Genomic DNA, 17,593 nt, shown 5'->3' with positions numbered 1-17,593 from the left:
TTATTTCGATTACTGTACATATTTATAGAAAATCACATCAAATTTAAATTATAAAATTGGCATTCTTCAACGTGAAAATGAGAACCCCTGACAGTTACAGCCCGCAATTTTTTTAAATGGGAAGTATCAGCTGGAAAGGTGTCTTCATTCTCTATCCAAAGATGTTATTGTTTCCAATTTATATATAATATATAAGTTATATGCTAAGATTTTCGAGCATTTTATACGTATGGGCGATGTCAAGTGATGCCAATACCAGTGGTATTTTATCCGGTCTGCTCGTATTTCCCTAAAATCATTCCCACGAGTTAGGCGAAACGTTAAGGGTAGAAGTAGTCGAACCATTGGAGTCTGCTTTGTCGTTACCACACAAATAATGCATTGATTTTAGAAAATTAAGTGCTGTTACGACCAAAGACGCTTATCCTCTTCCGCACAACTCTGCAATATTAGATAGATTACGCAAAATTTTTATCTAACATTAAACTTAAAAGCGCGTATTGGCAAATCAAATTCAAAAGACGTTGACGGTTCTGCGGGGAGGTCTGTTTCAATGTACGCGTATGCCTTTTGGGTTATACAATGCACCCGCAACATGGCAAAGATTTTCAGACGCAGTCGTCCATATCACGGACATTTAAAAGTCTTAAACAACACACTCAATCGATTAGATGCAGCGTGATTAGGTATAAATACGGATTATTAGCAAAAATGTATAGATTTAGCTAAGTGGTACCGAAGATTCGTATACATAACTTTGAAAGTCTTACCACTGCTACGTGGCTCATGACGTTGACCAGTGCCGTTCCGTAGAACGTCCCGGCCTGGTCATGCAATCATAATACCCGGCCCAAAAAATCGAAAATACTCATACTCATATTTACAAAAAAAATATACCACCGACCCGGGCCCGTAGATCGTAGAAAGAAAACTGAGGTTGAGTTAGCATTAATTAGCGTTTAGAAAGCAGGTAGAGTGGGTAAAGCTAAAGATAGGATGGCTTGCAGCCTTGCACTTGCCAGTAACGTAGAGAGTCAGAGAACAGAAAACTGAGGTTGATGACGTTGACCTTATTTCCCGAGTTCCCCACCACGTAGCGAGAGCCCGTGAACTGGTCCAGGTTCGGACTTGTATACAGTCTACTGATAGGCGGAACGAAGTTTGCCGGGTCTGCTAGTTTCGTACACGTATTTTTGCGGTACCAAATTACATTCACAAGGTCGTCCAGGACAATGACCCCATCGTCCAAGGTCGATGATCCCATGTTGGCAATGTCGAATTACATTTTCAAGGTTGTCCAATGTGAATGGCCCCCTTTTTTGCGATGCCAGATTCCTGTCAAGTTCAAGGTCAATAACTCTCGTCCAAGGTCCAAACTTAATATTACCAAAGTCCAAAGTCATCGACACATATTTTTGGACGGGTAATTTAACTTGGATGAATTTGAAGTAGTAGTTTGACACCGCAAAAATGGACCTTGGTTGATTTGGAATATGGAATTTGATAGCACTAAGAAAATGCAGTCATTAACCTTAGATGACAAAAATTTGGCACTTCAAAGAAGGGGTCACTGACCTTGAGCGAAGGTCATTGGCATTCGACGAATATGTAATTTGGTACTATAAAAAAATTAAGAATAATCAATGCTAATTTGCCAAAAACAGAGAGTGGGGGCAAGTGCCCTTTCGTCTTGATTAAAGTAAAAGTCAATAGAACTTCGATAGATTCGGTTCCCTAATACCGTGTTTTGCGGTGCCAAATTATATTTACAAAGTCGTCTAGGTCAATGACTCCATTTTTGTGTCGTGCATTTTCAAGGTAATCCACGGTGAATGATCACACTTTTCCGGTGCCAATATACCTTGAAGATCAATACCCCCATATTCTTTGCAGTGTCAAATTAAATTTTCTAGGGAATCCAAGGTCAATGACCCTCACCTAAGGTTAATGACCCTCGTTGCGCTGCCAACATTTTCAAGGTCGTGCAAGTCAATGACCCCATTTTTGTGTCGTATTAAATTGCATTTTGAAGGTAACCCAAGGTCAGTGACAATGACATCAATTTTTGCGTTGTGAAATTACATTTTCAAGGCCATCCATGGTCAATGCCCTTATTTTCGTTGCGGTGACTATTTACGATTTTAAGGGAATCCAAGGTCATTTCTTGCGGTGCCAAATTAGTTTTAGGGGCATCCAAGGGCAATGACGCTAAGATCGATATCTCCAATTTTGCGGTTTCAAAATATAGTTCCAAGGTGTAAAACTACATTTTTAAAGTCGTCGGACGGTGTCAAGTTACATTTTTTCGGGCGATTGACCTTGGATGAACTTGAAATAGTAATTTGACACTGCCAAATGGACCATTGAGCCTGGTTGGCGTTGAAATTGTAATTAGGCATCGCAATTAGATTGTGATCATTGACCGTGGATGACCTTGGAAATATAATTCCACCCAGAGCTGGGTCGAGCGTTCTAAAAACCGCTCGAGCGTTCCAATTTTGTCAAAAATGCTCGCATTCCTAAAAGTGGTCGAGCGGTTTATTGCGAGCGCTCAGGAAAAGTGCTTGTGAGCGGAAAAAACGCTCAAGAGCGGAAAAAACCGATCAGGAGCGGAAAAAACGCTGCTTAATCCTTCAGCGCTTGAGGGCGGTTAAAAGCGTTCAGGAGCGGAAGAAGAGCTTGCGAGCGGGAAAAAAACACTCATGAGCGGAAAAAGCGCTCGGGATCGGAAAAAACCGCTGGCGAGCGAAAAAACCGCTCGAGAGATGGAAAAAGCGCTCGAGCGATGAGCACTTTAAGTAAACGCTCGAGTATCGAGCACTAAGCGACCTTGAAAATCTAATTTGGCACTCCATAAAAAAATAAAATATAATCTCAGCTAATTCGTCGAAAACAGAGAGTTGGAGCAAGTGCCCTTTGATCTTCACCTTGGCCTACTTTTCAAGAACACCGTCACGTGACCTTAACCTTGATCTACTTTTCAACCACCAGGAGCTGAGCGACCTGGAACTGGTTCTAGTTCTAAATACACCAAAGTTATACGTAATTGATTTTATTGCCAAAAAGGCGTTTGCCATTTTGGAATCGCTTCCAAATCCATTTCCTCGATACCATTTAACGGAACATCTGTTTCAAACAAAATCTTTTTTGGACCCCGCTGGGATCTTGAAACGTAAATATCCGATGAAATGTGAAAATCAAAATTTGGAGTTTAACTTCCCAATTTTTTATTGGTTAATAATCTTATCTCTAAGGCGTTGACAATTTTGTACATAAATGAGAGAAGCTACTGAGACTGAATATTGAATACGTTAAAAAATCAACTAGTTGAACAATTAACTTCCCCAGTTAAGTCCTACACAGTAACTACTAACTAGAAACTTTATTTGAAAATTTACCCATTATCGTACTATCCTTGGGGGTCCCTTCTTTTTAAATTTAATCTGTTTGAAGCAATAAAATAACGTGTTATTGAAAACGAACTAAAATGTCCAAGGTATCCCTACTGTATTTACATCATGGTTCTTTGCAGCCTACAACAAAATAGCAAAAGTCACACCTTCTAATCCTTATCAATTTAATATGGCGTCGCTCTCATCTTTGCTGAGAGTCAAGGGTATACGTTGACCAGTTTATACGGCAAATGTCATGGATAAGTCCCGAGTGAATGGAAGTTCGGCGCGCCTCAAAACCACAACCTGTGGACATTTCTCATCACCATTCATACTATGTTTTTTAATACTTAATTTATTGGAGTACGAGACTTGTTAATTATAAATTCTAATGTATTCGTTTGAACTTTATAGTCAATTGTTCTGTTAGGTATTTTTTGTGTTTTCCATACGAGGTGATTGTTCGGTTTTCACATGCATGTTAAAATTTTCCGCAATTTTGTAATCTGCCAGGGTCCCGTAGATAACTGGTCACTTGAATTCAGTTCGTCCCGAAAATAAGTTATACGGATAGAATTAAAATAATAGCAATAAAAATGTAGGTGTGATTGGTAAAGGCGTGAATAACGAATTCGAAACAATTATTGAAGATTTGCACATTTACTCTAACCTCCTTATTTACCTTATTGCTCTTCCTTATCCCTCTCGTGGTGTAGATATTTCATAAAAAAGGGGTAAGTGTAAACATTTAATTAAAATAGTCCATTTAAATTCACAACAGTGATGGTGTGTAAATATATATTTACTCGTCTATTTCAAAACGATTAGCGTTACATTAATACATTTTTTTGTCTTTTCCTATGTTTTTTTTAAACATTTATTTATTTATTTATATATTATAACCTACATGTATTTAATAAAAAAAAAAAGGTTTCAAGATTTAAGAAAGGAAGAAAATTTCATTTAAAGATATTGTAGAAGGGAAAGTGCCAATAATACTAGTGGCATTGCCGCGCTGAATGGCCAGACTAATTTTTTGAATAAGAAATGTTTTTGAACGGTGCTCTCCTGTGGCATTTTTCAATTTCTTTCCTAAAGTATTTACAAATTGCATAGCTTCCGTACACCACGGTCCAAGGGTTTCAACAGCGAAAGGTAAAAACTGGTAACCTGCATTGATAATTTCCTGATATTTCCTCACCTTGTTAGCAGCAGTTTGTCTCGCAACCTCTCCAGTGGAATGCGAGGAAAGTGACAAGCGAGAAGAGGCAAGTGTATCAGAACAAGTCGCATCCCAAATTAAGTGTAGACCATGAGACCAAGGGATCAGAGTCATACCATCTACCCGTTTTCCGTCTGTTCTTGATAGTCCTAGGGGTTCTAATGTTGAAGGAATGTTTGCTGAGGCAAGAGCTTTCTGAATAATGTAATTGAGTTCGCGATGACGTGATAATCTTCCAGCACTTTTCTGACAAGATAGACCATGTGTGCCTTGACGGTCAACAAGCATGCCACATATGTATACAGTGGTGGGATTCACAAATTGTGCAACCTAGACGTAGAGCCAGTGCTATTCGAAAAACATTATCATTCAGTAGTGTTCCCAGATTTTTACAAGGAAGCGCATTGAGCCACGCTCCAGAAACTGATGATTGGCAGGCTAGATATCTTGCTGTATCGACATTTATTTTTTTGTATTTATTTATTTTATGGAAACACAAGGCTTCTTGACAGCAATGTTCTGACTTTACAGTTAACGTTTTCCCATTAGGAGGATTATCATAAAAATAAATAAATAAATATATCTGTGTGTTGGGTTTATAAAACGACAGCCTTCAGCCGTGGATAAACAAGGAGGTTATGTCTTTCATTTGTTTGTGGATGTTACTTAATTTTATGGAACTTTTGTAATATAACTTTGGGGAAATTAACGTAAGTTTAAGGATAAGTCGATACACCAAGTTAGGTTACATTGCGTTATACGGACCCCGAGCTATAATCTGAAATTAATATAAATGGTTAGAGGGTACCTTCTTGCGGAAGAAGCCCTAAATTTTTCACAATTTTAATAAAAAGCTCACTTTATTTTCATCGAAATGTGAGGTTAAGTAACTTCATATTTCTTAAATAACGTCGTAGGGAGGATACATATTGCTCTTTCCGTATTGACCACCTTATACACGCGAGAGGGAGAGGGGCACGCCTCGCATCTTCCATGCGCTACCTTTTTCGCATCGACCACCTTTTTCGTAGCCATCTCCTTTTCCGTATCGAACGCTTGAAAACCCGACATGGGAAGGGCCATCTCTCGCCTTTGAGCCGGCTTTTTCGTATTAACCGCCTTTTTTGTATGGACCACCGCTTAAACCTGACCGCCTTTTGCACCCGAGACCAATTTCATGAAATTCACCGGTCACCCAGTCACTTGTTCATCTCTCCCCTATTCATAAATTGGTGCCTTGAGCTATGGTGGGAATTGTGCTACTAAAAAGCGGACTATGATATTTATTGCATTGCCTTTAGGTTTATTGAAATAATTTAGGAATAATCATTTAGGAGTAAGCAAATGTTCTGGCTCTTTGTTTTAAAATAAATTTTAAATAGAACTAGATTTTTCCACGGAACTTCGTACGCTCGAGATTGGCGGATATAGTGATAAAGGAAACCCAACAGAATGTAAAAATGTAAACACATAGTCACGGTACGACGCAAGTGACTTGGCGCGATCGATACGCGAAATAGCAGAGTGTGACATCAACGAAAAAAGAAATTTAAAAAATGTAATAATCCGATCGGACCCAATTGTGAAACTAAACCATCCGGGGACATTCAGAGACACAACAAATTTTCATCAAAATCTGTCCAGCCGTTTCGGAGTTCAGTCACAAACAAACGTACAGAAGAATTTTATATATAAAGAAGAGATAACCGATTCCTCAAACACGAACTATCCCCCATCGTTTCCTTCAGATTTTTGTTATATTCTCTCACAATTTCCTCTTATTTGCTCATTTTTATGGGGGCAAGAATTTCCTACGATTCTCTTCAGTCTTTATCTTAGAAGTAATGAAACGGATATTTGGGAATCACTTGAACCCCGTTGGGATTTTAATCGTCCTCGATAATGATATTCACAGATAATAAACAGTGCGATCGTATTTAGAAATTGCAATATTAAGACTAAACTAATAAATGTGAAAGTTGTACGTTCGTTGTTAATTATTCTCGAATTTGTAGGTAGCGGAGGACGTTCGCAGCTGTCAGTGACCATTGTGGACGCGGGCGGCACACCACAACCGAGTCCATTATCGGAACGTAGCACTCAGCATTTGTTAGAGACTCCGTTGGATTCAGGTTTGTAAACGACTGATCGTAATTAGTTTTCTCTCCATTTCTCTTAATGATTCCATTTTTCATGTTTCAAGTGTTAGATTAACTTATCGTTTGTGTAGTGTTTAAACTCATAATACTCACATACGTTAACTACCTACTAACAACCACGCTATTGTAGTCTTGCTGATTCGTTGCGACACTGTTTTAGTTTTGGAATAAGTTTTTTTTGTATTTGTAGTAATGTTCGAAGTAGACGTACCGAGATTATTAAGAAAAAGCTAGCCAAAGCTTCGTAAGTATCGTGCTTATAATTCCATAAATGTTTAAAGCTCCTTTACGAAATGTTCATTGTTTATGAAATTTAATTAAACGAATTTTAACCATTGTTTGAGGAAAGTTATTTAGAAAGTTCGACAAAGGTTACAGCAGCAGATGTATCCAACATGAACTTTGTAATACAGACGATAGCGATTTATTTCTATACCTAAAGGAGACCTTTGTAGCGGGTCCGCAAGGTTTTCATATGCTACCTACAACACTATTAAGAAATAACGAGAGGGTGGATTTAAGGCACTAATTTTCTTACATAACTTTGATATTGTGGCCACAGCTGATGTGAGCAATAACGTTTTAAGGCCCGAAGGTATGAGAAGTAGTGACCATCGCCGCCCCATATAAATTTTTCTTGAATAAATTCAACGTTTGTTGAGTAAACTCCACAATGTTGTCAGGTCCGTGAAATAAGCACTTTCATTCGGTAGAAACTATCAGGCGAACGCTTATCGTTGGTCCTTCGTAGTGCCTCATAAATATACCCCTAATGCAATGCTTGCCCCTTATCATTATTGGGAGTACTAACATCGGACTCATGCACACCGTTAGCGCCTTTTCAGTTTTATAGCATGCACATTTGAACAGCCATTAGTTTCAGAGAAATTGATACTCCCAGTAACGATAGTTAGTTTTTCCTAAACCGGTAAGCAACCACTTTTCCACCAAGGATATCAATATCTCTTACGTTCTTGCATTTATTTACACGGAAAATTATTTTAGATAGAGTTAACGGTAACATAAAAAACCGAACCCCAGAAACAGTAAGGATTTACTTCCGTCTGATCGTTAGTGCTTCTTCTGCGCACTTGTTCAAGAAGTGGAGCCACCTTTTTAAGGCGTTTCATTTTTTGAAACCCAATAAAAAAACTAAATTTTTTGTATTCTCAGACACATTTTATTTCCCTTTCTTTTCGTTTAGTTTATACAGGGTGTTTTTTTGGGAGCTTTAGTTAAAAGTTTCTGGGAAAGTAAAATAGGTAGGATTTTGAACATTTGTACTTAGGAGTTACTCTGAAGGCCGAATCGATGTAAAATATTTTCAAAATGGCCGCACTTCCGGAAACACCGGAAGTAGATAGTAACTTCGTTATTTTAAATGGCACCCCTATTTTTTATTGCATTTTTGGATTCTATGTGAAATTTCAGTTCTTTTGATACCCATATGTCGATATCTGCCATTTATGGTTTTTAAGTTATTTTGACTTTAAGAAAAAAAAATGGCGGATGCAGATGGTACCTTGATAATTGATTACTTGAAAACGGTTGTAGTCATGGCAACCCATTTTTATCAGTGCATAGAGAATGAATAGGGCTTTCTTTTACTGTACTTAAAACAAAGTTAAGTTGCGTACAACCGCACCTATGGAGATCCAAATTTAAGAAACTTCAAAGTCTATAAACTCAGTTTTTTAAATGGAATGACCATGTTCTTAATATTGCATGAGATAGAGAATCGAAATTGGCATATTTTGATATTACATGTTCCTATAGCTATCTTTAACATTTTCTGATTTATTCCCATTTCATTGAATTGATGCCATTTTTTTGCATTTTCATTTTAGTAGTTGGCCGTGATTTTATAACAATCGAATTTTAAACAAATCAAGAAAAGGATTCTTTAATATCATTGATTCTAGTCTAAATAATTCATTAATAAATAAGTCATTTATTAAGGATATAGGACGGATAATTTTTGAGAAATCTAGACAGTCGTTCAACTGAATTTCTTAAACAACGTATAAGTCTGGAAATTAAGAGAGGTAATGCGATATCTGTTCTAGCAACAATTCCATACCAAAAATGTTTCAACGAAGTTTTTTATATTTTGCATTGAATTTATTTTGTTAATCTTGCATTTGCAATTCAATTCATTTTCTTAAATATTCTCTTGTAGAGCTTTGTATAACTTGTGCTTCAACGGTTTGTAGTGCATTAGGGGTACAAAATTTCAAAAATTCATACAATTTCGTTCTAGTTTTCGAATGAATGTACGGAAAGCACGCGCCGCGATTCTGCCCATTTCACCATAAATAACAATTAAATTTCAAAATAGGTGAAACCACTGCGAGCCATTTTTCGATTTTTGAAAAACTTATGTTAACCTATAACAGTGGGTGATGGATTAGTGTCACTAGATTTGTTTAAAATTCAATTGTTATAGAATCATGGCCGACTACTAAAAAGAAAATCCTAAAAAAATAGTGTCAATTCAATAAAATGGGAATAAGTCAGAAACTGTTAAAGATAGCTATAGGAACATGTATTGTCAAAATATGCCCATTTCGATTCTCTATCTCATGGAATAGTAAGAACATGGTCATTCCATTAAAAAAAAACTGAGTTTTTAGTCTTTGAAGTTTCATAAATTTGGATATCCATAGGGGCGGTCGTACGCAACTTAACTTTTTTTTAAGTGCACTAAAAGAAAGCCCTATTCATTCTCTATGCACTGATAAAAATAGGTTGCCATGACTACAACCGTTTGCAAGTAATCAATTATCAAGGTACCATCTGCATCCGCCATTTTTTTTCTTAAAGTCAAAATAACTTAAAAACCATAAATGGTAGATATCGACATATGGGTATCAAAAGAAGTGAAATTTCACGTAGAATCCAAAAAAGCAATAAAAAATAGGGGTTGCCATTTAAAATAACGAAGTTACTATCTACTTCCGGTGTTTCCGGAAGTGCGGCCATTTTGAAAATATTTTACATCGATTCGGCCTTCAGAGTAACTCCTAAGTACAAATTTTCAAAAACCTACCTATTTTACTTTCCCAGAAACTTTTAACTAAAGCTCCCAAAAAAACACCCTGTATATTCTAATATTAACTACATTTTTTTTCTTACTAATTCCAAGTAGGGTTAAGTGGAAGAACAGGGAATTGCTGTCAGCAATTCATCTGAACTTCGCCTTAGGATTCAACCATGTTTAGCACGATAGCAGTCACTTTAGTTTTTTATTGTTATTTATTATATTTACGTTATTTGGTTGAATGAAGACAATGTTATTATAATAATTACTATACCTACGTTCTTGATTGGTTTTATTATTATTTTATTTATTTATATAACTCTTTCATCACAACAATAGGTCAAATTATTAACAATAATGAGTATGTGCACGATTTATTTGGGTATTATGAAACATACGCGTGGGAACGGCACCATCGAACTGTAACTGTCAGTTAGTTCCAGTCACCTGCCTCGAATGCTAAGTCAAAGACTGATAATTTTGTGCCGTGCAGCGACTTTTATAGGTGTTCTCTGGTCTTTGTTAACACTCGGATCTCGACGTGAGAAGCCGATAGGCGTATTCGACGCCGTGTTCCTGGTTACCCTCTCCCTGGACCAGAACTGCCCCTCTAGCGTAGGCTCTACCGTCGCTTTTATTTATTGTCAAGGGTTTGCTGTCGTCCGCCTGACATAAAATCGTGGCGGTGGTGAGCAAGTTTTTTAAAGTCTTGGAGCCCTATTGTACGGATGTCGACTCCCAGGCAGCGTTTTTCTTAGTTAGCTTGCTGAGGGGCCTAGTGACAGCTGCAAAGCCTTTTTTAAACCTCTCATGCCATGAACCGGTTTTTGGCGAGGACTCGTTTGACGTTCTTCGGTTCCGGCGTATCTTGTATGGCGGCTACCTTTTCTGGGTTCGGATGTACTCCTGTCTCCGAGATAACACGACCCAGGTACTTAACTTCCCTGCAGCAGAAGTGGCATTTGGTTCGATTGGCACGAAGTCCACATTCCCGGAGAGCCTTGAGGACGATCTCTACGGCCCTTATGTGTTGTTCAAGCGTTGGCGCATTAGAGTGTTCACAGAAGCGAGCAAGTGAATATTGTGCGGAACCAGGAGTCTCTTAAACCTGTCCATAAGTTTCTGCAAGGTCGCAGGCGCGTTCCGCAACCCGAAAGGCATCCGTCGGAGTCGGTACATTTAAGAGGGGTTAACGAATGCTGTCTTGTCTCGAGCTTCTATGTGGATTTTGATCTGCCCGTATCCACACTGTGGGTCGATTGTGGAAATATAACGTGTGCTTGTCGGGGTGCAACAAGTCGACGATTCGACGTAAAGGTTAATGGTCTCTGACCAGATTTAGCTGCCGGTAGTCTATACAGACGCGAATTCCCATCTGGTTTGTGCATCCAAACAGTAGGAGCGGACCAAGCGCTTTGGCATTCCTCGACAACGTTGAGTTCCCTCATCATTTGAAGCTCTTTTTCTACCAACCAACCAGTATGGTTGTACGGAAATTTGAAGACTGTCAATCCGGTATTCGGCGTGTGATTGGTTCTGGGCAACCGCAGACACTTCTTCATTTTGGAACAGCTTTTCTTTCTGTCTTAATTAAGCGTTAAGATTGTTCACAGAAGCGAGCAAGTGAATATTGTGCGGAACCAGGAGTCTCTTAAACCTGCCCATAAGTCTCTGCAAGGTCTCAGGCGCGTTCCGCAACCCGAAAGGCATCGGTCGGAGTTGTGATGTCCACAAGTAAAACCTCTAAATCTATTACTGGTTGGTTGATATCGTCCATATTTTCCCAGAGGCGGTGGAACACGACTTGTTAGCATCGCTTAGATACTCGGGTGGGGGTTGGAGCCTGGTTATCTAAGCGAATGGCGTGTAAGTGCCATCCCACGGCTGTCACATTATTTGGAGTCTTTGGAAGTGGAGTGTGTGCCATACTTTCGTCTTTTTGAAGTGAGGTGAGTAGCATGGGAACGCAGTACTCCTCAAGTATGCAATGCACCGCCTCGTCTGTTGGTGTAGATGTCTCCAGCCAATGTATTGCGGTAAACGGGGTTCTTGCAGATACCTCTACTTTTTCTGTGAAAGAAATCGGTTGTGCCGGCCGATCATGCGTGTATCAACACCTTTTTGGGTACGTCGATGACGATTCCGGCCTCTTCAATGACATCTACTCCTAGGAGTGCCTTCGTAGATGGTGCATTGAGAAAAAATACCACTGTTACTTTCCCTCGAACACTATGGATTTAACGACCTTTACTGTCTAGCATGTTCTCTTCCCATCAGCCAGGTTGAAGTCCGTTTCTGTATTGGTGAACTGGTGGCTGTCCTATTCCAGTAACCGTTGCAGTTCGCTAACTCTTGTACCGGTATCCAAGAAAGCTGTACCATTATGCTCTTGTCCTGGTGGTGGAAAATTACCCTATGTCAAGGTGACTGCTCTTTGGTAATTGCAGCTCTTTTAAGAGACATGGATAAACTCCCAATGTTTACAATTGAAAAATGAAGCTCATTCCCAGATTAAATAGGCCCATGTTCTTGCATGAAGCAGTCAAAATCTTTCATGAGGTCAAAGATCTAGGTAGGCAAGTTCGTACTCGCGATGTTGATAAGTGTTTATATAGAATAAATTAAATTAAATTACACTAAATTTTATTTAAACGGTTATCTGTATGCTTTTAATTCCGTGCTTTGCGAATATTGATTCGTCCACACAAAACACACCTTAACCTTCTTATTATGTATATCGTTTTTATGGTCACAACATAATTTAATTTTTTCCTAATACAAACTCGGTATAGATATTTTTAAATACTCCGAATAGTTAGTGCTTACCCCAATAAATGCAATTCACGGACACAAGTCTTTGGGTAGATCTCCTCTCAACACCAAATATGTGTTACCTCCGCAACTAAACACAATTACTTTTTTTTTGCAAACTTAGCAAGCCATTTTCTTAACCTCGTTGCGTATTATTTATAACTTAAAAACAGCACGTTTACACGAACTTCACACTTCTCCTGTAGCGGCTCATTAAAATCACATAGACGAGATGTAACCGCATTGACAGTTCCTACCTCTCTCCTCGCTTGAGCTAATGAGGCTTATACAAAACTGAAGAAACACCGTGACCAGCGTCCCGTTTTAGTCAATAGCAAACCCGCATTTACTTTATTAGTTATTATTTTATTTCGCGCCTGCTACTCGTATAAAGGGGTCCTATGCAAGTTTGCCCATACAGAAAATTCGAAAAAATTTAGACAGCGTAACGGACTCCCGTTACAGGCGGTTGAGTAGTTTTTTTTAGAATAATCATCTAAAATCAAAGAGAATGTGCGATACATTATTCTGGATTAGTTCCAGAAAACCAGGCAGTCAATGCGACCTCCCTATTAATCGAAAGTCCTCCAAAATGGGGAGATGCAGCTCGATACGCAACAAGAGAACATCGAAAAATTGCCGGACGCGCAACATTCCAAGGTCAAGTGTATAACTTCTTGGAACGTCCGGACAGTTGGAAATGTTTCGTGTACCACATGGTTGTGTAAGTAGCTTTTGCATGCGATTTTACTAGTTTGCTAGTTAGAAAAAACGTGTGCCAACTTCAACACTTTTTACTAACTGGGGTGTTTACACCGCGATATTACTCAATTATTACCCGGTTTTGACCACCTACCAGTTCTTGATGTATGAGGAGGATTTTCCCCTTACTTCCATTTTGACGAAACATTCGGCCGAGTTTACACAGGGATATTCAATATCTAAACAATATCGAATGTTTACAAGACTTTTCATCGGAAATCTATTGCTCAGAAACCAAATCAGCTACAATTCGTTGATCTTTAGATGCAATAATGAGATCATGGACCTAGATCTCTTGGTTGGAGTAGCATCAAACGATCCCAAAGTATTATAAAGCATAGGTTTCTATGACCTCAGATTGGTTTCAGTCGATTCAGTTGATTTTGACTGTGCTTATTTACTGTTGATATAACTTTTAATTTGCCTCACAGCTAGCTAATACTAATACTATGGGGGGACTATACGACGTCGACGTGGCCGCTTTCACAGCGAAGCGTAATATTTTCCTAATTAAAAGTAGCTCATAAGGATTCGGATAACATCTCAGGATTTCTCCAACTCGTGTAGTTCTTGGGATGTTTCAATATTGTTTCTGAATCGTCGTGGAAAAGAATAAAATGGGCAGCAAGGAAAACTCCATGCTGGTCGAATCTCTATATGAATTGTTCAATCACTCGGAACGTAAAATTCAATTCATTTTCTGCAAGTGACGGTCTGGTAGCGGCTATATTACAATGAGTTGCTGATAAGCAGCCCGAATGGGAAGGATTTTTCCAAAGACCTCATTGTTCTAAAGCGAATAATCAACCTTGTCTTTGATATTCATGAAGTATAACCACTCATCGTAAAGATGATCACTTGTCAGTCAGTTTTTTAAAGAAAACTTGTAAATAAATACACTCCAAAATATATATAATATCTCGGTCCACAGACCAGAGCGTATACGGCACTGTCTCCTTGCATGTGTGGACCCGATTGCGCTTACAAAAACCCCAACTGGAACATCTAGTAAAAGTAAAACGTTCACAATTATTATACACGCACGGTGCATTCGAAAGGGTTGCTTTTTAACTTTTTTGAGACTTCTTTCGTGGAAATATTATTTTCCCGTCCCACCCTCAAACATGGACGAAGGACCAAAACATGAAATTCCCATTCTACGTTATAATTTAAATTATATTTGGTGGAATTTAAAAAGTCTGTTAATGTTTGGTACTGGAATTGAAGACCGTCCTTTCTACGTATTTTCAATTGAATGGAGTATTTTTCTCGTAATTGATTTCGGAAACCTAGGCGACGAGATATCTGGAATGAGGATCATATTCAGTTATATCATTTAGGGCTATTTGGATACAACTGGAAACTGGCGTGATTTCATTTAGTTACTACCGACCAAGTAGTTTTGAATTGAGTTTAAAAAAAATGTCGTGTCCATGAAAATGAGAGGTAAAAATCGTTAAAAAAAGACTTTTACTTCTTCTAAACGATCAAGTTCGGTCGGCTTTCCCGAGTGTCCGTCGGCGGTTGGTAAAAGGGCGGTGTGTACAATACACAAGGATGTAATGAACGCGAGCTTACGGTCGCATTTGGTAATGATTAGGTACTTTAGCTGTTATTTGATTCGCAGGGCGAGATTTCATCAACGGATTAACAACTAAAAATGTCCGACTTCGTTAACAATTCGCCATTTTGTGGGTGGTCATTAATTAAGTAAGATTCAGTGGCAGTAATTCTGGGAAGATTTTTGAATTATTCAGTAAAAAAAATTTCGGGTTTTGACTACCAGCGTGATCGGTATGTAACAGTAAAGTCGACCGTACCACTGATCTCTGAGAAAATGCGCGTATTTAGACTTCTGCTTTGGACCGGATGAGTGATTGTTAAAAGAAAACAGACTGACATTTCTAAGTGAGATAGTTAAAAGTATTTGTTTGTGAAACTTACAATTAAACGTTATCATTAAGTGATCGTATTTGCATTACATAATAAATCAGCCGAGATGCGGTCAAGGACAATATTATTAAGCGCGCCGGTATATTTACAAAGGGTATTGCACTGTGCAGTGAGAACCTATGAACTTTCCCAGAATTTGTGCTTGTTAAAACCGTCACGAAAGTAAAGCACGGGAGTTTGTGTAAGGGAAGTTACTTCTTTTAAAGTTAAATAAACAAAAAACAATGTAAACCCAATAAAAAACTGTTGGTTTCATCCTGTTTCGATAATAAATTGAATTGTGCTTGCTTGCAACTCTTAAACCCAAGTATCAGCCATTCGAAAAAAATTCATCCTGAGGGCCGAAACTCCCTGGTCAATTAGTAGAAGACATAGTTATCCGACGGAAAAACTCCAGAGTAATTTTGGTATCAACACCTCCACCTCAAAAATGGCTGTCTTATCTGAGGTGTCTATTATTCCATTTATGTCAACCTAAAGGTCTTCATCCTTTCTACCATTACGTCGGACTGAGACTTGTCAGCCGTAGTTTTTAAAAACTTATGAAGATCTAGAAGCACAGCCGATTCAAAATTTCTCCCTTGATCGGCATGTAACTCTATTGGCTTCCCGAATAGACAGATTTACCGCCTCCTGATTCGGTATAGCGTACGAGACCCATTGGCTGAAGTCCATGTCCACTAAAAAGGTCCAGATATATCAGTCGCAATTCTCTCGAATGGCCTTCCCACGTTATACTGTCCCATAGGGGCTGTTGGTCGGCTATGTGGACCCTTATTGGCTGCGCAAGTTGTGCATGTGCTGCATCATTCCTCAATGTCCTTTTTACATTTCGTCTAATAACTATTTTGGCGTAATTTTTAAAGCGTCTTGTTTGTTCTAAAGTGTCCACCACTAATTCCTTTTTGCAGCTGTTTCAAGACTTCTGGAACTGTACTCCTGGCCTCTGTTGTTGTCCACCGTCACTCTCCAGAATAGAAGATCGTACTCAATTACCCTGCTTTGGATGTAATTTGGTTACTTTTTCATAAAGAAAAGCTCATTCCATTTGATTTTTTTAAATTTTTTTTAGGATTTTGGATCATACTGTCAAAACTAGCCCCCTGGCGGAGAAGGATTCAACTAAATTATCTATATTTGGTTGATTATTATTGCTCAACGATATTAAATTTGTTACAATCGGTCAAACGGTTAAGAAGCTTCAGTAGGTTACTGCAAAAAGAATTGAACGCCCCACGCCATCTCTGTTTTTGAAATAACTGAGTTTTTGTTTTCACGAAAATGATAGATAAACTGGTTCTCTTTAAAAATGTGAAAAAAGAATGTTTAGTTTATTAAGGGAAATTTAAAGAAAATTCAATTTTAAAATTTAAGATGGCAGTAACGCCCGCTGGTTGTCATTTTTAGAACTTGAAAATATTTTCCAGCGGTACTTCATAACCGATTTACACAATAATTTTTTTACCAGTAAGTCATACGACAAACGGTTCCCGAGATATGGTCGAGGAACAGTCTTATTCGGTCACCCGGTACAAGTATGAACACTGGTTTTTCATCCACTAAACCGTCTACAGTCTACACAATTCGGACTATTAGTATTAAGTGCAGACAGCGGCTTATTGGGTTTTAATATAGCAGGTCGATGTTTGCCTCTTTTCATTAACCTTCTTCAATTTTCCCTGGGTTTTGCTGTTGACTCCATTCGGCAGGTCTCCCACTAGCCTTTCGACATCCATTCTGAAAATGCCTAATTTTTTCGCATTCCAACAACGGAGCTTTTTTCTTGAAACCCACATTATAAACAGAGAACTAGTACCTACTCGTTTCCATTTTCTTGTATAATAAGGACACACCTTTTGCCTGCAATGGCGACGAACCCATCAATTTCACTCCGCATTAAATAAAATTAGGCATCCTAACATTTATGTTTTCAACGCATTTAGTTCACATTTATCCATCATCGTCAATCAAAGGGATAATGTGCTGTGATCATTTGCACGGATGAGTAGACCTTATTTACATAGCCCGCAGATTTTGACAACGTTTTGTTTCCACAGTTTCATGTGCTTTGTTCATTTATTTCAATTAAATGTTAGCATCACATGTTACAAGCGGTTGAAAGTGGAGATATAAATCATTTTCTCCTTATTTTTGCAAGGAAGTGAATTTAGAAAGGATGTACATTTGTACAACTCCTTTTATTACAAGCTCTTATGGGAAACTTGAAAACCCGGCTGTGATTCCGGGTTAAACT

General features: G+C 38.4%; 1 protein-coding gene across 1 annotated transcript in view; it reads left to right on the top strand.

Annotated features, from left to right (window-relative positions):
• LOC116176211 overlaps positions 1-17,593 on the top strand; it is a 60,901-nt gene that overhangs the window by 8,406 nt on the left and 34,902 nt on the right. Inside the window, exon 3 of the mRNA XM_031494691.1 lies at positions 6,630-6,746. Within this exon, the coding sequence (XP_031350551.1) occupies positions 6,630-6,746 (117 nt within the window). The remainder of the gene's footprint in view (positions 1-6,629; positions 6,747-17,593) is intronic.

Source organism: Photinus pyralis, unplaced genomic scaffold, assembly GCF_008802855.1.
Source record: "Photinus pyralis isolate 1611_PpyrPB1 unplaced genomic scaffold, Ppyr1.3 Ppyr1.4_LG7, whole genome shotgun sequence".
Classification (NCBI taxonomy): Eukaryota; Metazoa; Arthropoda; class Insecta; order Coleoptera; family Lampyridae; genus Photinus; species Photinus pyralis.
The sequence above is the reverse complement of the archived record's forward strand: the minus strand, read 5'-3'. Positions and strand labels throughout refer to the sequence as shown.